General features: G+C 33.5%; 1 protein-coding gene across 2 annotated transcripts in view; it reads right to left on the bottom strand.

Moving 5' to 3' along the window:
- The window catches only part of LOC110461539 (neuronal acetylcholine receptor subunit alpha-10-like), an 84,511-nt gene that overhangs the window by 32,901 nt on the left and 39,245 nt on the right, over window positions 1-12,365 (bottom strand). For both annotated transcript variants that reach the window (XM_021515060.1, XM_021515052.1), the window contains exon 3: window positions 8,973-9,154. In XM_021515060.1, the coding sequence (XP_021370735.1) occupies window positions 8,973-9,154 (182 nt within the window). The remainder of the gene's footprint in view (window positions 1-8,972; window positions 9,155-12,365) is intronic.

Raw genomic sequence — 12,365 nt, 5'->3', positions numbered from 1 at the left:
ACATAATGCACCAAATAATATTAAAAGATATTTGGTGTACAAGAACCGGAAATTGGTGTTTTACTTCCGTAAAACAATTGATGTAGCAAAAAAGTGTATGAAAATACCAACATTTTTAGAGTTTAAGATTTTATAACTTTTTTATTATGCAATGTTTTGTTACATATTTGAGTTCATAATTTGCAGCAGATCCTATTTTAAATAATATAATATTATTTGGTAGCGTAAAACATTGTTTTGATAGTTTTTTGGACAAAAAAGTGAACCCTGTCGTACACATTTGGAAGGCGGCACTAAATAGTTTATAGCACAGGCCCTGGGGACCTTTTTAATTTTTAAAAAATATCTCATGGGTCGTGTCTTAGGGAGCTACAAATATAACCCAGTAATGGTTAAATTGCTTTGTGGGCAAAATTCTTTTGTTCCTGTAACAGGTCCTTTGTACATTTGTTGGAAATAATTTCGATTGCATTGTGATTTTGAAGTTGAAATGCATTGGCGAAATTGAGACTAAACATGATACTTATATATTTGCATGTTACTTCCCACCTATAAACAGCACTTTTTATGATAAAAATGATATAGATCCATTTAAATGTCTAGAAGAATGTGTATCTAAATACCCTACACATGGTGATATCGTTGTCATGGGTGATTTTAATAGTAGAACTGGTGAGGCTAATGGTTTTATTAGATTTGATCGAATAGGAGAATTTTCTGCTGATATGTTATCAAATATTTTTCATTATATACCAAATGTAAAGATGCCCAAACGTTTTAACGTAGATAAACATGTAAATCAGTTTGGTAAGCAATTAATAGATGTTTGTAAATCAACCGGTCTTAGAATTGTTAATGGTAGACATCCTGGTGATCCTAAGGGAGATATTACATTCTATAACAGAAACGGAACTAGTCTTATTGATTATGTTTTAGTTCAAGACAATAAGGTAGATTTTATCAAAACATTGAAGACAGGTGAGTTTAGTCCCTTTTCTGGTCACGCACCGGTTACTTTTTCCTTGTGTAATAATTGTAAAGGAGTTGAAAATGAAAAACAAAGTAATAATTTAAATGACAAGAGACAAACAAGTATAAGATGGAATGTAGAATTTGTGAGTTATTGCAAGAAAACATTGATAGGCTAATACAGTCATGTGATACTACTGAATGGGACAAAGAAGGAATTGATACATGTGTGAATAATTTTACAAGTATATTAAATGAGTTAATTGGTCCTTATTGTACCCAAACAATCATACATAAAGGCACAGGTAAGCAGACTAAGGTTATCAAGGGAGATAAGCCATGGTTTACGGATTCCTGTAAACAACGATATAGAGATTATAAATATGCACTGTATACTTTTAATGTTTGTAAATCTAATGTGAACAGAGAATCACTAGTAAATAAAATAAAATGTATAAGAAACTTGAATATAAGTTAAAAAGAGAGTATAAATGTCAGCAAGGAGACATGTTAAGTTATTTAAGAAGGTACAACCCGCGAACTTTTTACAAAACGTTTCGGAAACGTAAACTAAATTTAAATGTGGATTTAAATGTAGAAGATTTTTACCGTCACTGTTATTCATTGGGATCTGGTGAGCAGGCGATAGACAGGGACATATCCGACTTTCTTAATGATTATGACGTGAATTCTGATGATCTACTTCCTCATGAACTAGATATAGAAATAACAGAGATTGAGATTCTAGCTGCTATTAAAAAACTTAAAGCTAACAAAGCTTGTGGACAAGATGGAATTTTTAATGAATATTTTATTAATTGCAAAGATATTTTGATGCCATGTTTATTGTTTAATAATATATTCAAGTCTGGCTATTTCCCTTCATCGTGGTCACTTGGTAATATAGTTCTTGTTTTTAAAAAATGTGACATTAATAACCCGGATAACTATAGAGGTATCACCTTGTTACTGTAAGTTGTGCGGGTAAGCTTTTTACTGCTATCATAAATAAAAGACTCGTATCGTTTAAAATGAAATATGATAAAGTAACAGACGCCCAGTTTGGATTTAGAAAAAAACGCTTCTTCTGTAGACGCCATTTTCGCTTTACAATCTTTAATTAATCGTACTTTAAAAAGGAAAAAACGTCGCTATTGTTGTTTTAAAGATTATACAAAAGCGTTTGATTTTATTAACAGACAGAATGTATGGTATAAAATTATCAAAGAAGGCGTAGAAGGTAAACTTCTTAAAGTGATCAGATCATTACATAAAAGTGTGAAATGTTGTGTTAAATATAATGGTACACTCTCCGATTTTTTTTTATATTGAAAACGGATTATTTCAGGGGAAAATATTATTACCCCTTTTGTTTTTTATATATGTAAATGATTGTGAAATGCAGTTTTTATCAGATAATTGTCCATCTATTGAAATACAGGATATCAATATGTTTTTACTTATGTATGCAGATGATATGGTGATTATATCTGAAACACCAGAGGGTTTGCAAACAATGTTAGACTCGCTTGCAAATTATACCAAAAAATGGGATTTGACCGTAAATACTGGGAAAACAAAAATTGCCGTGTTTAGAAATGGAGGGATATTAAGGGGAAATGAAATTCAATAACCTTGGTGTACTATTGAATTTAACGGAAAATTTAGACAAACTCAAAAGCAAGTTGCTGACCAGATGAGAAAAGCTTTGTTTGCATTATTAAAGGTTTGTAAGAAAAATTATTTTAATACAGAAACTCAATTGTCTGTTTTTGATACTTACATTGTATGTAAATAGTGTTTTAAGTTATGGAGCAGAAGTATGGGGCTTCCATGCCGCACCAGATATCGAAAAATTGCATGTGAGATTCTGCAAACAAATATTAGGATTACATAAAAAAAACTAGTAATGTTATGGTGCATTATGAACTTGGAAGATACCCCATGAAAATAGTTAGAAAATTACGTATATTCAAATATTGGATCAAACTGAGAAATGTAGGAAATTGTATTCTAAGGTCATGCTATGATGATATGCTTTGTAATAATGACATATGGTTAATGAGTGTAACACAAGAATCTCCAGTTTAAATAATAACACTTTTCATATTATAAAAGAACGTCTTTGCGACATATTCAGACAAGAATGTTTTGAAAAAAATCAATCTTCTCCTAAAGGAGCATTGTATCAATTCAATATGTGTGTAATTTTGGTCACCAGTATTATTTATCAAAACCAGTAAATATAAGTTATTACAAATATGTAAAATTCGAATGTCTGCACATAAGTTAAATATTGAGTGTGGCAGATATAATAGAACTGAGAGACAAAACAGATTGTGTGCAGTATGTGACCTGAATGATGTGGAGGATGAGTTCCATTTCTTTTTAAAATGTCCTTGCTATATTGATATAAGGTTGAAACTAATTAAGAAATATTATGTAAGACATACAAGCATGTATAAATTAATTCAACTACTTACTTGTGCGAATGTATCCGACATTCGAAATCTTGGCAAAGTTTTAATACAAGCAAACAAAAGGAGATCTGAGCTGATTGCTGGTTAGTTTTCACTCTCCACGGTAAGTGTGTGTGTGTGTATCATATTGTATGTTGTCTCTGTGTTGTTATAACAGATAAGTCAATCGACTTAAAGTAATAAAGAACTTGAAAAGAAATGCCAGAATTATGTCAGTTTCCTTTTTTTTAGCGAAAGCTGAACTTCACTTAAGTTTAGTTTAAACATATTTTATTGACAACATATTGACAAAGGGATTAGTCGGTAAGTTTTTCCAACTTATCAATTGACTTCTCCCGTAATACAGACAAACATAATAATACACAATTGTCATATGATGGTAAGAAAATAAATATGTTATTAATGAATTGGATTCATTGGAGAGAAAGAGAGAGAGGTTGGAGGTTGGATAGAGAGGAGTGGGGTTGGTAGTTAGTGAAATCTACCCGATCTTCCCAGGAAATGCTGTGCTTCATATTACCATTTGGTGAGATGTTGGGGTCACCTTTACAAAGAATATCTACGTTTATGTCGCCTTCGTACCATTCTAATTCGGTAATGAGTGTTCTTCGTAAATTAGAATACAAAGGACAAATAAGGAAAAAATGATTATCTTCACAGGGATGCCCACACCCGCAATCAGCTGAACCGACTAGATTTGCTCTGAAAGGATCATAATTTAATGAGCTAGCTCGATTTCTAAGTCGACAAAGGAGTATATGTAATTTTCTCGGTCCATAGTTTACGAAATGCTTGCTAAACAAATTATTTACTATCATAGACTTTTTTACATTAGACTTGAAAGAATTTAGTGAGGGTGAGTTTCTTACAGTGTTGTTCAAGTTGTTCCAGAATTTTAATGTGGAAGGAAAGAAAGATTTTTTTGATAGTTGTAAACGGAAGTGCTGTTCCCGCAGTAAATGTGCATTTCGCAAATTATACGGAGCTATATTTCCAATATACATTGGTAATAAGTCAGTAAGAAATTGAGGTGCCATGTTATTTACTATAGAATAAAACAAGGAAAGTTTCCGATCATCTCTTCTTTTCGAAAGGGGTAACCATCCAATTTCTTGATATCAGAAATCTTTTTTAGTGCATGTGGGCAGCCCTGTTACTATTCTTGAAGCTTCTAGATGGATTTTTCTAGTAACAGGGCATTTGTTTCACCGCAGTTGTCCCATACTTCACATGCATATTCCAGTAGTGGTCGAACATAAGTAAGATATAGTTTTTCTAATGTATTTCTTTTTAAAATAAGTTTTAGTTTACGAAGGGTTGCTATATATTTTGTTACTTTACTGACAATATATTCAACATGAACATTCCATTTACAGTCGTTAGTAAGAATAACACCTAAGTGCTTATGTTGGTTAGTTATTTGAATGGGGGTATTATTAAATGTGAATGCAGGGATGAATGGAAGTTGCCGATTTGAGATGAATAGGGCCTCAGTTTTGGTAGGGTTAAAAGACATCAGCAATTCTTTGGACCAAACTTCAAGTTTTCTCATATCAGAGTTTGCATTGGATGAAATTGTGTTCAAGTCTTGGGACGAATAAGAAAGAGTGGTATCATCAGCAAAAAGTCTAGAGAGAGAGGAAAGATCACAGGAAATATCATTTATATATATAAGGAAGAAAAGAGGACCAAGAACAGAACCTTGAGGAACACCAGCTTTTATGGCCTTAAAGAGGAAGAAAGAGAATCATTGATAAAAACCGCCTGTTGTCTGTTTGAAAGATAACTAGTTATCCACTGAAGAAGAGGGCCAGAAATGCCATAATTATTCAATTTATGTATTAGACCTCTGTGCCAGACGCGGTCAAAAGCTTTTGAAAAATCACAAAATATTAATAGAGAATGTTCTTAATTGTCTAAAGAGGTAACTATTGAATGATATAGCTCAATAAGTTGATGTGTTGTGGAATGGTTAGGTAAGAGTTCTGACTGATATTTGTAAAAAAGGTCATTTTCAATCAAAAAGTTATATACATGTTTATAAACCAAACGCTCAAACAGTTTTCCAATACAGCTTATCAATGAAATTGGTCTGTAATTGGAGGTAATACTTGCATCATTCGCTTTATAGATAGGCATGACATGAGCGATTTTCCAGTTATCAGGATATGTACAAGAAGACAGAGAATAATTAAAAATAATGGATAGCGGTACAGAAATCTCGCTAGATAATAATTTGAGCATTTTATGGCTAATACCGTCAGGACCTGATGCCTTATTTACATCTAGAATTTGTATAATATCTTCAACTTCACTGGGAATTATATTTATTTCTGATAAGATGGAGTCAGTCCTCCTCTCAAAAAAAGGCAATTCTTTGTCTGTATCAAATTCTGATAACGAACACACAGAACTAAAGTAGTTATTTAAGAGTTCACATTTTCTATCGTTGTCATAAATTATTTCATTTGTAGTGACGTCTAATAACGGGTATATTTCGGTGGGTTTTTTTAGCTTTAAGAATATTTCGGAAAAGTTTCCAATAAATCTTCGGATTGTTGTTACTTTTATCAATTACTGTATTTATGCTATCATAAAATATTTCTTTAGCTCTCTTAATCATATTATTTACTTTATTTCTCATGTATTTGTACTTGTTTTTGTTGCACTCACTGTTATTGTTAAACATTATTTTTTTGGTCTATCTCTTTTCCTAATATTACGTCTTAACAATCCATTCATCCACGGTTTATCACTATCGCGTGCTAATACTACTTTTGATGGTATACATTTGTCAACGGCATCAACAAATTTCTCGGTAAAGAAATTGCACATTTCATTAATATTTAATAAGTTAGCAAGATTGGCTAACCAAGGGATACTATTTATCGTGTCTTTAAGAAATGCCAGAATTATCTCAGTTTCTTTTTTAGCGAAAGCTGAACTTCACTGTCATCAATGCTGCTCGAACATCACCTTCGAAACGTCGACTGAGAGTATTATTATCTACAACTTACATTGCGGAGGCAAATCCCTGCTACCTTCAATGTACACTATCTAAATAATAAATTTATAATACTTATTACAACTATCCCCATATAAAATACACATATGTACTCATATATCTAAAAAAGATAACGAATGTTACATGTAGCACATGTTCTTATTAATCTAATTGCTAAAAGCGCAATAAACCGTTCTCCTATGTTATAAGTATTAAAAACTATTCAGGGGAATTAAAGACGTGCATGTTCGCGGGAAGGACTACTTAAGATGGTGAAAGTTAATTTAAACATTTTTTCTAAAACATATGAAAAACATGTGGATTGGCAAGTTTTTAAAAATACTTGAAATACGGAATGATAAACATATGCAATGTTAGCTGTAAAATAAACAGTTTAGAAGAGGTAAAAAGAATTTGCGTAGGGAACGAACAGGTGAGTCTTCTTTTAGAAACCTACGTTTAGTAACCTACGTTATGTTTTGATATTTTTGGATATAACTAACGTTGAACAAAGACCGAGCGAAATATCCACCTGAATAAATAAAAAACAGAATTCCACAAATTCCGTAACATTTGTTAATCCCATTCCGAGTAGTCATGAGGTCATACATCTTGAGTCTATTTTTTCTTTGTCGAAAGGTTTCCTTCTGTTCAGTCAAACAAGTTTTGCTATGTTTACTTATTGTAGTTATACGTCGTTGTTTAACGTTTTAATCAAAACAATTATCGAGTTGGTAAGCTGGAATGAGGGTCGAGGTGGAGGGGAGGGGGAGAGAGAGATGGGAAAGATAACGTACAACGACCGTCGGTGTGAAACTGGAATGTTATTGCAATATTTGAAATGTCTGGCCGTTTAGTATAATTTTTATTGGAATATGTCTGACTAACTAATGTACATATCAAGGTAACGGATAAAGAAAACATCTTAAGTGCGCCGATGTTTAGATAATTCTAGAATAATTATACATGAAGTCACAAGGAGGGGCGAAAGTAAACTATTACAGGAAAAAACACCTGAATTCAGCTACAGGAATGTAGGATCGCCAACCTTATATTATATTTGGGACGAGTGTGAACATTGTCACAGCATGTAGTAGTTACAACGCGTAATTCAATTTGGAGAGCGAGAGTCGGCCGGGAGGGAAACATCAACTCACATCTTATTTTCATCGCTCGATACAGATATCGGCTGAAACGTAGGGAAATCTAATATAAATTTTCGATCTGACGTTATAAATGTTTATATAACAGTGTTTTTCTTTTGTTCCGACAGATATATCAGTAACACCCATCACCAGATAGATAAACTCCCCTGGCGGCTGTTTTTAGAAATATGTGTTGGTTTAATTTTCGACTGGTCTCGTAGGCTCGCCAACGAAAATCCGGATACAGAAAAAATGTTCAATACATCTACACGGAAACCTTCAAAGAGACTGAATATTTTCCATATGCCACGAGCCTTCCGGCGTAAGAATCCCTTTGTACTAAATGGTTTATTCAAGGGAGTTAATAAACGCTGTTATTCCATACGAAAAAGGTGATGACTTTCTGCGCTAATTTTTACACATTAATGTGTTTGTAAACTCTTTTAGAAGCCGTTTCATGGAATGAGGATATTTTGTTATGATCAAAAGGTCTGGAAATCGATTTTATCATGACGTTATAATTAAAGCCAAGTAAGCCAATCACATCGGCACCCAGAGTTTTACATGGTTCTCATTTGCACCGTATTTGTAATGGTTATACCTGTTGCAATTTCCTATACAAACACTAGGCTTACTAAACGAAATTAGGTTCATAAGGCTATGACCGCAATGGAATCGGTGTCATTTTGACGTTTATCCTCCCGTCTCGAATAACGTGTGACCACCGTAAAAAGCAAACATTATATGTGACGTTATGTTATTTCATGAGTTTCGTTTGCAATGTTCTATATCCAAACTTTTACTATGGCAAGCCAACATTTATTCAAGGAGCAATGTTAAACCCGCTTTTCATCAAATTATAAAAGATCACTTGCGTATCTTATAAGATAAATACGTCTTACACATTGTTTACGATCTAATCGACATTTTGCGGCATTAAAAATGGGAAACTAAATTTCTTATATTTCACGCACCCTTGAGGTGGGCTCCGACATCATGACAACAGGACCACGTGCAAGCCACTGCTTTCTCTAGTACAAGAGAACATCGACAAATTCCGCGTGGGGAGACTTCGGGTTTTAAAATTTAAAGCTTGGTCGCACAGAGTATCAATTTTAAACAAAATCAACTTACCAGATATGCAACAAATACCTTCACAACAAAAAATAATATCAACAAGCCAAACTATTGTATGATATCTGTTCATTATGTTATCCTGATAAAATAGTAGCCGCTTCCTACCGTCTCGGCTTGGGAGAATTTCTCTTTAGCTCATTCGGTAGAGTGTAAGACAAGTAAGCCAGAGGTCCCGGGTTCGACTCCTAGCGGAGGCATTGAAAAAATAATGGCCTCTATTACAATTATAAAACTTACCACATCAAATATCTGTGTGATGCTGAGTCCGATTTTAACGTTGACCGGATGTGATGCGTTGTAGACAGGCCTAGTTTTATTATTATAGGACCGCATCAGGATCATAAGGAGGCGCTGCTCGTCCGTCAGTCGGGGATTGCTCTCCTTGAGGCAAGACTCCATAGTCTCGTTTTTAGCGTCAGCTGAAAGTGTAATCAAGACTTTTATTTACCTAACAAATCATGGATTGGTCTGAATGCCTCCAGCATGTTAACAGCCGTTATTAGTTTGCGAGTGGTTGCCTTCTAGCGTCTCGGATAAATCAAATTTGCGGCAGGGCAGAGTTTATTTATTTTACTTTCCTCGTGGTAATATCCAATAGACACATATTGTACCTTGTACGTGCTAAAACCACCATTCACTAGTAATGGTCTGACTATAAGCACATTCGATAATTACTTTATGGTTTTCAGCGGCTATGTATAAAATTGCATTATCGTGAAGTACTTTAACACAACACAGATAAAAAAATCGCCCAAGTGTTAAAAGCACATATACGTGTAATATTCATTTGGAGCATAATATGGAACTCATGCTCTGTTTTAAACCTTTTTTCTTTTTCCAAAAGGTGGAATTTTCCTCGTATATGACTAACTAGAAAATGTCAACCTTCGCGATTTGTAAGTGTCAAAATTGTAAAAACTCTGAGCTTATTAAGTGTTTTTCTAGAATCCTTCCCCCGAGAGTTTGGAGTAGCTCATTTAGCCACTAAGGGATGTATCAATGTTTCCTTACCCTGTTAAACGCATAAGCTGTATGAACGTGTCATTGTATAAAAACGTATTAATACTGTTACTTTAATTGATTGAGACGCTTCACGCATTATCACTTCACAAATTATAGGTCTAATTGAAGATTAATTGAACAGCCGACACAATACTTGGATAATTTGATATTATGAGTCTTTTGATTTATTATGTAAATTGATATAAATGAAAAACAAAATACTCAAAATAATGTGTTAATGTGTGTTACTTAAAAAACTTATTCCTCTTCAGGGTCGCACGTGAAACTAAAAGCGCAACGGAGAAATACGCCAGTCCCGTGTAAGAGAATAACCTGTTCCAATCTCCTTTGTTATGCATTGTATATTAATTTCACACAGATACAACATAACTTCACACGACACGTTATCGCTTCCATCTAGACCTCTCTGTGACGGTTGATGCTTATGTTGTAAATACACTTGGCAGTCAGCGCCAAACGATGATATAATGGATACACGGACCGATGTCCATAGAGACTAAACCACGCAAAAAGTGTCTGGAAATAACAGAACAAGCACACAACAGTTTCCAGTAATGTCCGCCATGTTTTATGACGTGTTCTGGTCGCTACGGAGGCGATTGTTTGTGATATATTAATCATCGTATGGCAAACAATACGATGTAAGTAATTAACAATGGCATTCATAACTTACATGAATGCAAGCTGAATTTGGTTGGTAATGCAGTGACATTCATGTAAGTTATGAATGCCATTGTGAACAATTGATGACGTCATCATTATTATGACGTCATAATTGTTACGGATATTACTGACCCTCCCCGGGCGATGGTTGTTCTATTCATTGAACAAGCATACACGAAAAAATCATTTTTTTAACTAAATGCTGAATAATATTAAGTGTAATTGATTTTTTATGAGATGAACAAATTCCAAAAATGGTAAATATAAATATTCAACTGCTTTCAGTTGGCATTCATGGGCATTATGAGCGCTTCATTGAATTTGCCTTTGTCCAGTTGGCATTCATAATGCCGATGAATGCCAAGTGAGAGCAGTTCAATGCTTAAAAAACAATGGGATTCACATTTTTTAACTTTTTTTCAGAACATTTGACAAATATTAAAAGACTTAATCATCTGTGAAATATTTAGGAGTTATTTTAGTTTTGTTTGTCTTAACCAGAAATATGCGATCGTTAATCAATAAAAATAAGGGATCTTGCTCGGAGGTGAATATAATTGAATTTCTGTAATATCTAGTAATTTTCCCGAAATCTAAATGTGCTTGCAGACATAATTTTTGGTCCAATAATTTTTGAATGACGTCATAGACTTACAAAGCTTTCAATAAAACTCACAATATCAACACACGAAGCTAATTGACAAAATATTAGAACACTTGAAATTTTCCAATTTCGAAATTGCAATCAAAAGTGACTTTTAGATACATAGTAAATAAACAGTTCTATGCACCTACATTGGTATACCATTGTAAGTAAACAGTTCTATACACCTATATCGGTATACCATTGTAAGTAAACAGTTCTATACTCCTACATTGGTACACCATAGTAAGTAAACAGTGTTCTATACACCTACTTTGGTATACCATTGTAAGTAAACAGTGTTCTATACACCTACATCGGTATACCATTGTAAGCAAACAGTTCTATACACCTACATTGGTATACCATTGGAAGTAAACAGTTCTATACACATACATTGGTATACCATTGTAAATAAATAGATCTATACACCTACATTGGTATACTATTGTAAGTAAACAGTTCTATACACCTACATAGGTAAACCATTGTAAGTAAACAGTTCTATACCCCTACATCGGTATACCATTGTAAGTAAACAGTTCTTTGCACCTACATTGGTATACCATTGTCAGTAAACAGTTATATACACCTACATTGGTATATCATTGTAAGTAAACAGTTCTATACACCTACATAGGTAAACCATTGTAAGTAAACAGTTCTATACCCCTACATCGGTATACCATTGTAAGTAAACAGTTCTTTGCACCTACATTGGTATACCATTGTCAGTAAACAGTTCTATGCACCTACATTGGTATACCATTGTCAGTAAACAGTTATATACACCTACATTGGTATAACATTGTAAGTAAACAGTTCTATACACCTACATCGGTATACCATTGTCAGTAAACAGTTCTATACACATACATTGGTATACCATTGTAAATAAATAGATCTATACACCTACATTGGTATACTATTGTAAGTAAACAGTTCTATACACCTACATCGGGATACCATTGTAAGTAAACAGTTCTATACACCTACATTAGTATACCATTGCAAGTAAACAGTTATATACACCTACATTTGTATACCATTGTAAGTAAACAGTTCTATACACGTACATTGGGATACCATTGTAAGTAAACAGTTCTATGCACCTACATCGGTATACCATTGTAAGTAAACAGTTCTATACCCCTACATCGGTATACCATTGTAAGTAAACAGTTATATACACCTACAGTGGCATACCATTGTAAGTAAACAGTTCTATACACCTATATCGGTATACCATTGTAAGTAAACAGTTCTATACCCCTACATCGGTATACCATTGTAAGTAAACA

This window comes from Mizuhopecten yessoensis, unplaced genomic scaffold, assembly GCF_002113885.1.
Source record: "Mizuhopecten yessoensis strain PY_sf001 unplaced genomic scaffold, ASM211388v2 scaffold1405, whole genome shotgun sequence".
Classification (NCBI taxonomy): domain Eukaryota; kingdom Metazoa; phylum Mollusca; class Bivalvia; order Pectinida; family Pectinidae; genus Mizuhopecten; species Mizuhopecten yessoensis.
The sequence above is the reverse complement of the archived record's forward strand: the minus strand, read 5'-3'. Positions and strand labels throughout refer to the sequence as shown.